Source organism: Vanessa tameamea, chromosome 2 (assembly GCF_037043105.1).
Source record: "Vanessa tameamea isolate UH-Manoa-2023 chromosome 2, ilVanTame1 primary haplotype, whole genome shotgun sequence".
In the NCBI taxonomy this organism is placed as follows: domain Eukaryota; kingdom Metazoa; phylum Arthropoda; class Insecta; order Lepidoptera; family Nymphalidae; genus Vanessa; species Vanessa tameamea.
In genome coordinates this window covers 13,568,660-13,581,257 of record NC_087310.1, presented here as the reverse complement: position 1 = coordinate 13,581,257, position 12,598 = coordinate 13,568,660, and the positions used below count along the sequence as shown (strand labels likewise).

Below are 12,598 nucleotides of genomic sequence, written 5' to 3'. Positions count from 1 at the left end.
CCGTAAATTGAATTCAAACTGTAAATTAAAAGACTCTTGGGCTTCACTGATTGTACAATAATAGTTTATTCATTTCATCTCTTCTTAATCTAGCAATACGATTGTTAGTTATAAAATGTTTAGTTGCGTTTGATTCGTCAAAATATACAAGACACGTCCCATCCGCGCTGAAAGTGATACATTATCTATACGACTTTCCCTTATCATTGAAATCAATAAAAATGAATTTTGTCCAAAATCAATTACTTGTAATAAAAAGAAATCAATTTGCTCTAAATTTAGACGAGGCATAATGTGTTCGAAATTGTACACAATTACATTGAAATATGTATTATTTTTTATTCCTTTTACAATCTTTAAATATATACAATCAACGACAAACAATAAACACATATCAACGGCTACAGTCTAATAAAATAATCCACATGTCAATATATTATCTGTGCGCTAAAAATACAACAACAATGCTTTTGTTTCTATGAAATTAAGCAAAGCGACAAACGATACGTATTTCATTGTATTTTCCAGGCACTTCATAAGTGACATTGATGTATTTACTTTGATTGTATATTGTTTAAATAAGAACAAAAGATTTTTTTTTTTTTTCTATTAAATATTTTCGAAAATTTTCATGAGCGGTACTACTACGTATCCGTAGTTACTTTTACTTTACGGTAGCGCTTGTGGCTCACCTGGATAGGTATCATCCACACGTTACAAATTCTACCTCTAAACAGGACACTAAGTATTGTTCAGTTCCGGTTTGAAGGATGAGTGACCCAGTGTAACTACAGGTATAAGGGACATAACATCTTATTAGCCTAGATTAGTGGCGAAATGGCGACATGAGGGGTAATTTACATTTTATACGATTCCAATGTATGGTTAAGGTTATACGTTTGCGAGGGTTTTGATCATTCATCATCAGGTGGCCCGTTTAACAGCCTGCCTGCCTATTTAATTAATAAAAAATACATGTTAGCGTATCGAAAAATCTATCTCACACATATGCATCTTATATTATATGAATGACTTAACAATAGAAAGTACTGCATATCAAAATATTCTCATTTATTTACAGAATCGCAACAAAAACAACTCAACCATTCCACGTAGCGCTTGCAGTGCTTGTGGTTATCGCCTGGATTACCAGGTCTGGCTCCAGTGCCAATCTCCGTGGCTGGCGTGCTCTCTATGTCGGAGCTGTTGCCACACATCTTGGCGCACAAATATGGATGACTTTGATATCTGGTAAGTGTTAATAACTTAGCTTTATAGCGTCATCGGCGTTACTAATTTTGAACTATTTATATTTAATGCTCCAGGATACATAGTTTATTAATTTTAATTAGTTCAACTGAATCTCTTGAGAAATGAGGAACTTATGTCATCAATTATTTGTTAATATTAGATCATTAAAACTGCAACAGCTTTGTAATCTTTAATGAAATCCAGAAATGACATAGTCATTAATATTAATTCATCGATTTTTTTAATTTCATTGGTCAAAAATTCATTGGTCAAAATACATAACCAATAAAATATTGTATATAGCAATGCTCTGTCAATCTAATGGTATGTGTAGATTTCAAGTAAATTGAAAATATCAAATTATGATAAAATTAACCAAATTAACCCACCATTAACTTGAGAGGTCGTTGGTTTTGAAGAATTCACCTCATGGCTTCATAGTCAATTCACGTCGATGGAACCAAATTGTTGTATTTTCTTTTGAAACCCATATCCTTTAAAGTTAACCAAAATTTCTAATTTTCACGGTACTAGTTACTCCGCACGATTCTTGTTTGCTTTGATGTGATTTTAAATAGTCTAACTTTCATTCATTCATACATACATTCATTCATTCATTCATTGCTGTTTCTTCATTATTCACACCTAGAAAATGTAGAGTTTTTATGCAAATTTCACTTCCGACTAAGACTAACGCTTTTAACCAAAAACCCAAGGAAACTCTTATTATATTAATATAGAATACGTAAGTTAAAAATTTAAATGATCTTCATTTCTCTTTGTTAACATGAACATAACATCAACTTCGTTAATTTCATACGAATGAAGACAATAAAAAACGTATTGTGCATATTTTTTCGAAAGGCAATCGTATCATGAGCACATGTTTATAATTCAAATAAAAAACTTATATTATATTATATTTCCATTTAAGTATCTTAACATAAGCAATGTCAATGGACTCTTTGTGTAGTATCAGACAGATCTTTCAGTCACTGAAACGATACGACTCATGGTCGAGTTATTTTACTAAGAATTAAGCGAATAAACTAAATAACACTCAATAAGAACTTGTTATTTTGGTGATTAGATATAAGGACGCAAACGAGTAAAGAGTTATTGCTTTTTTTTGTGGAATAATTTCTCGGAAAACCTCATGCCTCGGAATACCCGTAAATCCTTGGGCCCTACGCCTACACTAAAGGCCAGAGAATAGAGAGTGCACCCGTTTTCACGCATAAATTTGTGCACTATAATTCTTCCTAGTTAGATTGTTTAATCTTATTTTCTCTTCGCAATCTTAATTTAAAGTCTAAAGATTGTAAATATTACACAACATCGACATGACAAGAGTCTGCCGGTTTTTACGATTTGAAAAAGAATCAGGACTTATAGAACCATTTATTTCTGGAATATCGTGAGTTATTACGGTAAGCTACGATATTTTCTGAATTTACTTTCCTTATATAGTTTATAGTATGTCGGTCGCTATACGACTTTGTCGCTACTTCTCCTTAAACGTTTCAACACCCGACTATCGTACAGTTTACAAGAAAAGCCACTTTAAAGTACCAAAAATATACAAAAATTCTCGTTAAGATAATTTTACATAAATTTTATGAAATATTTATAAGTAACTTCAATTATACAAAAGATAATCTAACTTATATATTTGGAAGAGAATAATTCTTTCATCATATTATCATACGGAGTCACATAATAAAGTGACTATGAAAACTACTATTATAATTTTCTTAAAATTTAAAAAATCTTTATGAAAATAAATATATTTTAAATGCTGACTGTACATAGACCGACTAAAATTTTTCATTCACTCCTTATTGGCGCCGAGCTACCAATTACATGTTTCCGGTCTCCTAATGTAAAGCGTCTTTGAGAGTAAGGTTGATTCATAATATTTACAAATACAGACAAAATATTTATAGACCAATACTTTATTTTATCTTTAGAAATGGATAATCGATTCTTGATTTTTTTGGGTTTGTTAGTAGTTATGTATTTGTATATATACGCCAAAATGACTCATTAGATATAATAACCTAATGAATCTTAAACAAGGATATAACGTGATCTTCGGATTAACACTACGGAGTCTTCATATACATTAGAATTTACAATTTATCTAAGCTGTTGTACGAGAAGAGGAAATCTCTGGAATAAACTCAAAATCTTCTCCTTAAGAGAAGATGCGACCTTTGCCGTGCAGTAGACCACTTACCAGCTCTTATTTATTACCACCACTATGACTAATTTCGTACGAGACTTAGCGAAATGTACTCTATGCTCTTTTGACTTAACAAAGCTACTGCTACTATGATTTATTGATTGACCTTCATCCATCAACAGCACATTTGTTAATTTAACATATTGCCACAGATAACTAATAAAATCGCGCAATTTATAAGGTAATCAAATTAGTATTCTTCGTACAAAACATTCGTGCAAATAATTTGAAAATATATCACAAAAAAAGAACCCTAATTATTTAAGTATGATGCAGTTTAAACGTTGCCAAAATATAATGTGATGTAATTGTTGCAAAATTATCGTAATTGCAAATAAACAGTTCGTTCTTATTGCTTTATAAATAAAGGACATAATATCTGTACGCATAAGATCACTGACAGTTTAAATATCCGTTCTTTGAAATACTTAAAATTAAATTCCCATAACAAGGTCTTAATTTAAAACAATTACCGACATGCACATGTGTCCGTAAAGCAAATGATGTCACGTTAATTTTACAAGAATATAAAAGGAATTTTAAATATTTCAAATACCTATAATTACGGTACGATAAAAGTTAAGCATTTACCAGGGCCAGACTTGAGTTTAGGGGGCCCTGTGCTAATACTACTTAGGGGCCCCACTTGAGACACACCTGAACATAGACTTGAATTAAATTAATTGAATGTGGTTGGTTAATTGCAGGATTCGCAAACCATACGATCTGTTTAATTTAATAAAATTATGGAATATTTCGCATTATCGTCTATTTTTGTGTTTGACTTGACTTAGGTGGAATCCATACAGCCTTATGCTGAAACCCAAAAAGCCATACGGTAGATCCGGCCCTGGCATTTACACGTATATTAATATATCTAGAACTAAGTAACTGTAGAGCTATATTTTATGAATAAACTCGAAACTTGATCGTGAAAAGTCAGAAAGTCGTATGCGACATTTATATAATATAATAATTACAACATTTTAAGGATACGAGCATCAAAATACTCAACGGTATCACCGTAAGTTATCAACATTTCACGAGTAAGATACAAAGTGATCCGACTTGAATCTAAGTAGTATACGCATTCTTTACATCGCAATAATTCATTATACAGTGACGACATCAACTGAATATGACGTAAAATAAAAACATAAGCGTCAAACAATGTATTTTTATGTCGGCAGTGAAAATTTAATTGAATATGACTTTACTGTTCACGGAGCATACTTCTACTTCAAATATACACGATTATTTTGAAATTATACAAATTATACATTTATTTAGATTTAAGGACACGCCAATACTGTAAGATTAAAAGACTAGAGACGAGTGTCATAAAGAATTTTGAATATGATTTTTTAAATATGGCATGTAGGTATATGATATAAAGTATCAAAACGTAACAAAGATTGTTACGTGTTTTGGTATAATTTTCCTTTAACATCTTAAATTATTAATTTTTCCTCAACAATATAAAAATGTAAAACATAACCAAAAATCAATGTTGGATTTTTTTTATGCAAACATTTATACATTCCAGACAAATCTTGATTTAAATCATGCGTTTTTTAATAAATTTGTTAATTAGACATAGAATATAGCATATAGCTTTGAAGTAAGTTTAGCACTTATGTTATATCAAGTTAATACTTTTGCTTATTTTGTTTTTTTATTTTTATTTGTAATTAAAACTTTAACAAATGGAAATTTCTTTACATAAGAATTATTAACAAAAATGTTGCTAGTTGTAAATAAATAAATTGGCAAATAAATGATTTTCACATATGATATATTATATCTGCTTCACATTATATAATATTTACATTACTAACTAAATAGGTAGTTTTATTTTGATTAAGTTACCTACTAGTGTTATTGGGTTTGCAGTTTCGATATAAACTAACTATAATAATATATTATATTTTTATACAGTTTTTCCTGTTGTTTGTAAACAAATAACAGACTTATTTTATCATTAACAAACTTCCTTCGCCGTTAGAACCCCATTAGGCAATTTGCTCCTGTGATATCAAACGAGTGATAAACTAATGTACTTCCTGGACAACTTATATTGATATGACCTTACCAAAACAAAATCGTATGAAAGTTTTTGTTTATCATACAAAGATAGATTAGATATTGGTTTAATTTTTTGTACAAAATATCGAGGAAACATCAGTATTCACATTTTTCATTGTAAAATTATAAGTGCCTTGATAAAAATTATAGTTTTATACGTGATTTCCCATTTGGTCAACGAAACTGTTACTGAAATTGAATATTAAAATAAAATTATATATATAATTTTAATTTGTCATCCACACCCGGCAACGCTGCCCTTACTTTGTATTCTGTCCTTACTCGTGACCTTATCGTGTTTAATACTAACACTTATCATTTAGGTAACACTGTGTATATACCAGTAGTAAGCAGCAAGTACCATGTAGGAAGTATTCTTCTTAAATATTGATAGTAATTCACCAGTCACCCTGTATATAAAGCACTAGGTTTTATTTATCTTCTTGCCGAATCCTTACAAAGCAGTTATAAGTTAAAACAAGAGATGTACAAATGACCCCTACAAGTCAAGGCCATAGCAACCGGTAGTGAATCACTAAGGTAGACTTACGGCAATTGTCAAAACATTCGCACCTTTTTATTTGAAAACCTTATACATATTGATACAGTATTGGTCTCTTAAAAACATTGATATATTTATATATTTTAATAATCTGGTACTTTACGAGTGATATTGTATCATCAATCGAATATCGAAGTTAATTTAAAATGACAAAGTATAGTTCAAATAAATCAGTTGTACCTATATTTTGAAAACTTTATTTAATTTATTAATTTATAGCTTCCGGTGACGAAATTGAATTCGTTTAAAAAAATTACAAATTTAAATATTTGGAATATGTCATAGGTATTAATAAAAAAATAGTAAAGTTGTCTACGTTTAAATGTCATTGTATTTGATCTAGTTCTAGTAATATTACATACCTGACAGTACGCCATATACCCTATGTTAGAGTAACTAAAATATGAATTCAATGGTGACAATAATTTAGGCAACAATTTGATAAATCTATATAATAGAATTTTCAGCATTATTCTATGAAATTATCTAAAACCAAAAAAAAATACAATCTCCCAACCACCATCCTAGAAGAGGGTATTGTAAAAAGCCCCAATATTTCCCTTTTCCCTTAAGAGAAAAGAAGGCAATGACCATAAGTGGGGCAATTACTTTACTTTTAACTACAAGTTTATATCAAGAAACTAGTCACCATAGCTAATTTATTTAAATAATTAAAGTTGTAATTGTAAAAATATATCTATCTCTTTCTTTCCAGGAATCGTTCTGTACTTTGCCCTTCCTCGCCACGAATTCGGCCGCGTCCAGACTGTTCTGTTTCCAGTGTACTACGCGTTCAACTCGCTAATGAGTTTGCTAGCTGTGCTCGCGTACTTCCGGACGCAATGCATAACCCACTTTGAAAACACTTCCTGGGTACAAGTAAGTATTGAAAAATCCACTTCTTAAGTGTAGGAAGCTTTTAAAAAATTGAGACTTACATTTATTTTTTCGGAGTCTTTAGTAAGATAAGTGATATTTTTTACATATAAAATATTTAAACAACTTTTTTTCAACTGAATTTCTTGAACCAGAAAATTCGTTTAATTACAGTAATTCAGGATTTTAATAAGAAACAATAATGAAAATAGCTTGAAAACATTACGACTAAAAGTCCTACGACAGCTACCTGCACTTGTTTTTTTTTTCGACCAAATGTGACGCCAACTTATTACCTTGGCATTTTCACTTGAGTTAATCTTATTGACCTTAATAATTTTGCCGGATTAAAGGTTTTATACAGTATGCAATACTGAAGTTTCGGTTAATTTAATTGATCCGAAACCAATACTGAAAACAAATGAACTTTAAGATATAACTAAAATAAAAATATTTAAAAAATTTATATACATAGATATATAAACCTTAAAGCCTTATTATTCTAATATGTCTTAACATATATTAATTTTGTATTATATTAAAGTCTATCGATAATGAACATTACGCGTCCTTTATAACTTTTGATTAATGAATGGATGTTGTAATTTTTGTATAGACATAGTGCAATCTATAATTGCATTTCACATCACTAATACCTAACCTTGACACTAATTTCGAATGAATACTTTAATATAATAACAAGATTTTAATAGAATTAGAAACGTCTAATAGTATCCAGTATAATAATGTAATTACTAAAATTATATTTCAATTTTTTGTTCCAAATAAAAGAATATGTATATATTTTTATCGTGATTGACGGTATCGCATATGAGAATGAGTGATAGATGCCTCACAAGGTTCAATGAATCTAAAAAAAGATAACAAAAGATATCTGTAAATATACCAGTACTCAATATATTTGTGATGAAAATGTAACAATTAGTAAAAAAGCTGTAAAATTGTCTATGTCTAAATCTCATTGTCTGTGATTAGTATTTTTAAATCACAATATTTATATTTTTCTGATTTTCTACTGCATTTTATTTAAAATAAAAAGTTTTCTTTCACAATTATTTTGCTCGCAGTCAAGGCTATGTTTCAACGTGCGCCGCGCCGTCTCCACACTATGTTTTTTTATCATACAAATGAAAAAAGGCTTTTAATTTTTTTATTTTAGCGATAATTAATCAATCATACTACGTACCTTCTTACGTATAATACTTATTATAAACGATAAAGCAAGTTTTTTTTTCGATATTTATAACTCACTCGAGTAACAGGTCGAATCGAAATGAAATTTGGTACAAAAGTCGATTATAGTATAATTTAAAAAAAAAACATTATGTTATGGTTTTTCAATTTTAATTTGAAAAATATATGTTCTAATTTTAAAATATCATTGTTGCAGCTAGCACTTCTGTTAGTCGTATTCAGTATAGAGGCGTACGTCCGCTTGTGGCTCGTGAGGCCGATGTTACGAGCCAAGCACGTTAAGACACAGATGGAGGAAGCCGCAGGGGGCGGACAGGAAGTAAGTACTTAAATGGAAACAAATTTAAAAAAGATTTAACATAATGGGGCATAATTTTTGCCGTATGGTTTTTGGCCAAGTAGAATAATGCCCATATTAACCCGTGAGTATCGTAAGAACCAAGGGAAATTTTGTTAATCGTAAGGTGACAAATAAAAATGCTTTTACCTCTAAATATAAGTACTTATTCGTATTTCTTTAATGTTCACTACCTGAAACACAATTCTCAAGATTTCTTTATATTTTTTGTTCATAATGAAATGTTATTCCAAAAACTGTTATATTGTCACAAACGGATAATGGCAACTCAAAAGATTCGAATTTCCGTTTGTAGATACTCATCTTAGCTCGTCCTAAAGTCGTCCGTCAATCAAATAAATCTAAATATATCTCTGTAAGATTAAACAAGTCATTACTTTTTTTAGCTTAAGTGTAATAACCTCCTTTTTTGAAGTCGGTTAAAAATAGCAAATGTTCAATAGGGTTTTTCAGAAACGAATATGTCAGTAAATCCTATGGTTTTTGCCACTATGTATGTATATAAGAGAGATCTGGTCTATATAGAGAATTATTTATAAGACAAAGACAAAGCCAATATATTAGTATTCTCACAGCTTTTGTCTAACTTCATTTATTAGTACGCTTGTACGTGGAATGGAATTTGTTTGGTGTTTTCTTTTTGATAAACTTGGTATTATAAATAATAAATAAATAAATATTGGACAACATCACATACATTACTCTGATCCCAATGTAAGTAGCTAAAGCACTTGTGTTATGGAAAATCAGAAGTAACGACGGTACCACATACACCCAGACCCAAGACAACATAGAAAACTAATGAACTTTTTCTACACCGACTCGGCCGGGAATCGAACCCGGGACCTCGAAGCGGCGTACCCATGAAAACCGGTGTACACACAACTCGACCACGGAGGTCATCTATTATGCACCATTAACTACGTCATCAAAAACTAGAACTATTTTTTTTAATATTTGTTTTTTTTTCAGATTGGTCGCCTTGTTCTCGGCGAGCTGGCTCACTGTCCTCGTTACTTGCGAGTGCTGAAAACCTTCCGTGCCTACCACTCATCCATCGCCATGGGCACCATGATCACCCTCGGCTGTTCATTCTACTCCACCATGATCTTGGTGGACTCTATGTGCCATTAAATACGAGTTTAAAGAACTACAGGGATTGTAAGGACTAGCCCACATTATTCGAGGCAGTCTCGATATAACAAGTATTTGTATGAAGAAAATAGATACCCCAGTCACTACTTCGGTTTGTCTGATGCTAGCAGTATGAATAAGCTTTAAATTTTACTGACTTCAATGCTTCATGTCATCATTAAAATATGAAAATAAGAATTAACATAAGTCTCATTTCACTCTTTTAGCGAAAAGTCACGAATCATATGACTGTGTGCCTTAATCTACTTTTTTTCTGTACCCAATTAATCAATGACTTAAATATATAATTGTTATTTTAATTTAAATATTGAATACGCACATGTCATAGCTGGGGATTGCCTCCTCTATTTTTTATTTCAGTCTAGAGCAGTATTGTTCAAAGGTGTTCTAAATTTAAAAACATGCAGGTTCACGATGTTTTCCTTCACCGCACAAGATGAAGTATAAATATAAATTAAGCAAAATCATACCATTAGATCTTGACATACTCATTTTATTCAAAAATTCTTATTCAATATTTATTCCAAATTGTACCACATCTAAATAATATTGGCCACTTAGACTTTCTCGTCATTAGTAAAAAAATACTTTTACTAAATTATCGACCAATCATTTAATTTATTTTGAACATGGAATCATCTAATTATATAAAGCACTAAAATTTTATCTTAGTACTTATTAAGATATAGTTTCACTGCAAAGTTTATAGAGCCAACGAATTAAAAAATAAAAGTTGTTTTTTTTTTAAATTGAGATCGTTTAAGGGTTTATTTCATTAAGCAATTATCATTACTTAGTTCCATGTCAGGCTGTGAGGTCTGTTATTTAGAAAGTTTATGTTAATAATAGTTTATTAGCCAAACGAAAAATAAAAGGTATGTGAGGCGCTGGTCGCACGAATTGTTTTCTTGAAAAACGGGAGTGATGTTCTAAATTGTATGAAATATTTAAAACATTTAGTAAGTTATATAATAAATAATACACATGGCTTTGATTTATATAACCGTAAATATATAGTGTTGTTCTTTATAAAGATCAATAAATTTTAAATATTATTATTAATGTAAACGAATATAAGAAAATTTCATACATCACCTCTATTCATCCATGTGTATGTTATTTTCGTTAGCAATTAGTGCAAATATATCAAATTGTGAGCAATGTTTTGTTTGTGTATTATTAAGAGTGTAGCCAACTTTGATGTAGGAAATTGGCGTATGTATTCTTGCCACTATTAATGTAATCGTCACATAAAATGTTCCCTGTTCAATAGCCGACACAAAAGTTAAACAATAAGCATGAATCATAATATGTGATACGCAGGACAGGGAAAGGGTTTAAATGTGTTAGAACTACCACACACTGCAGACTTTTTATCGAAAAGTAATATTTTCTGTTATTTTGTGGTCACAAATAATTAATATATCTAAAAAATAACCTATTGACAAATAAAAAATCGACAATGAGTGGTAGTTATCAGCCACCGCAGCCAGCCCATCTCTAAGCTGCTTGATTAAGATCATCTCGAATTGACTGCTTTCTAAATATCTACAATACTGCCATAAAGTTTAGTGTTTAACGTAATGGTAAGTCTTGTATCGTATCTCCATTTGGTGAGCAATAATCGTAAAAAGGCTGAAAGCAGCATTGGCGAGGTCAGCAACATCTTTATTGCTATTTTGTGGCCCAATCTCTAGTTCAGTCGCGGTTTCATTCGAGGAATTAATAATGGATACTCTAAACTAATTCAATTTGCGTTAACAAAGAGTTATGCGAGATAGACAAGTGCTTACTTTGTGTAAGATCTAGTCAGCAATAAACGGAGAGTGATCGTTAAATCGCAGTATTATTGTACTTGTACGTGCTAATGAAACCGACACTTAAATTCTGTGATCGCGCTCTAGTAAAAGCGATCAAGCAGCTTAAGCCCATACGGCTGGGGTAAGCAGAATATAAAAAAATATTAATATTAGGTTAGTTTTATATTATAATTTAATATTAGAGCGTTAAAGAATATATTTTAATGATGATCTGAATGTTAACATGTAAGATTTTGTTATTTATTCGAGAGAATGTGAAAAGTATTAAAACATTGAATAAACTGATACGATTGAGAGCCGCGTCGTTTATTTCGCGGGTGATAATATTTCGCCTGTCAGTTGCCTCATTAAAAAATGTCTCGTATAACGAAACCCGTTTTTCCTGGTAATCCAATCCTGTGAGGTAAATCACCTTTAAAATCGCCATGCATTAAAATAATTACAATCTATATTAAGCAAGTCCTCAATTCAAAAATTACTGATGCATAATATGTTATTCGAATGAACATTTCTGTCTGTTACTTGATGAATTTTGACGTGAAGGTACAGCAGACGAATTAAAGGATGCATTTCAATAATATGCTGAATATAGTAAATAAAGGTTTTGATATTTTAAAATTATTTATTTACATTAAAGCCTTAAGTATATAGAAATAAAATAACTACCTACTTTAACAATCATGATCGCATAGAATGGTGGCAAGAATTTACATAACATACATACACACATACAATTTACATAACATAACAAAATATTAATAATGTATACTAATACGCCAATGTTTCATAAAAACGAATTTAACCTTTAATGATATTAAGTGATTCTGGCCACAGCCTCCATTCTACAAGAAAATGTATAGCTAAGAAGAAATACACAAAAGAAAAGATAAACAAACTAGGTTTAGGTACGTATTATATGCGATTTGCAAATAACTCTGCTATATTTAACACTTATACAATACTATTCCACTAAAATACTTATATTCACTTTAATTTGTTTATTTCAACAATATCAATATCATAGATATCAA

The 12,598-nt window shown here is 30.4% G+C and overlaps 1 protein-coding gene across 1 annotated transcript in view; it reads left to right on the top strand.

Moving 5' to 3' along the window:
* Positions 1-11,863, top strand: part of LOC113394073 (transmembrane protein 205) — a 37,078-nt gene extending 25,215 nt beyond the window's left edge. Inside the window, exons 2-5 of the mRNA XM_026631273.2 lie at positions 1,082-1,251; positions 6,859-7,022; positions 8,431-8,553; positions 9,565-11,863. Coding sequence (XP_026487058.1) covers positions 1,082-1,251; positions 6,859-7,022; positions 8,431-8,553; positions 9,565-9,726 — 619 coding nt within the window. The 3' untranslated portion in view covers positions 9,727-11,863. The remainder of the gene's footprint in view (positions 1-1,081; positions 1,252-6,858; positions 7,023-8,430; positions 8,554-9,564) is intronic.
* The last annotated feature ends 735 nt before the right edge of the window (positions 11,864-12,598 follow it).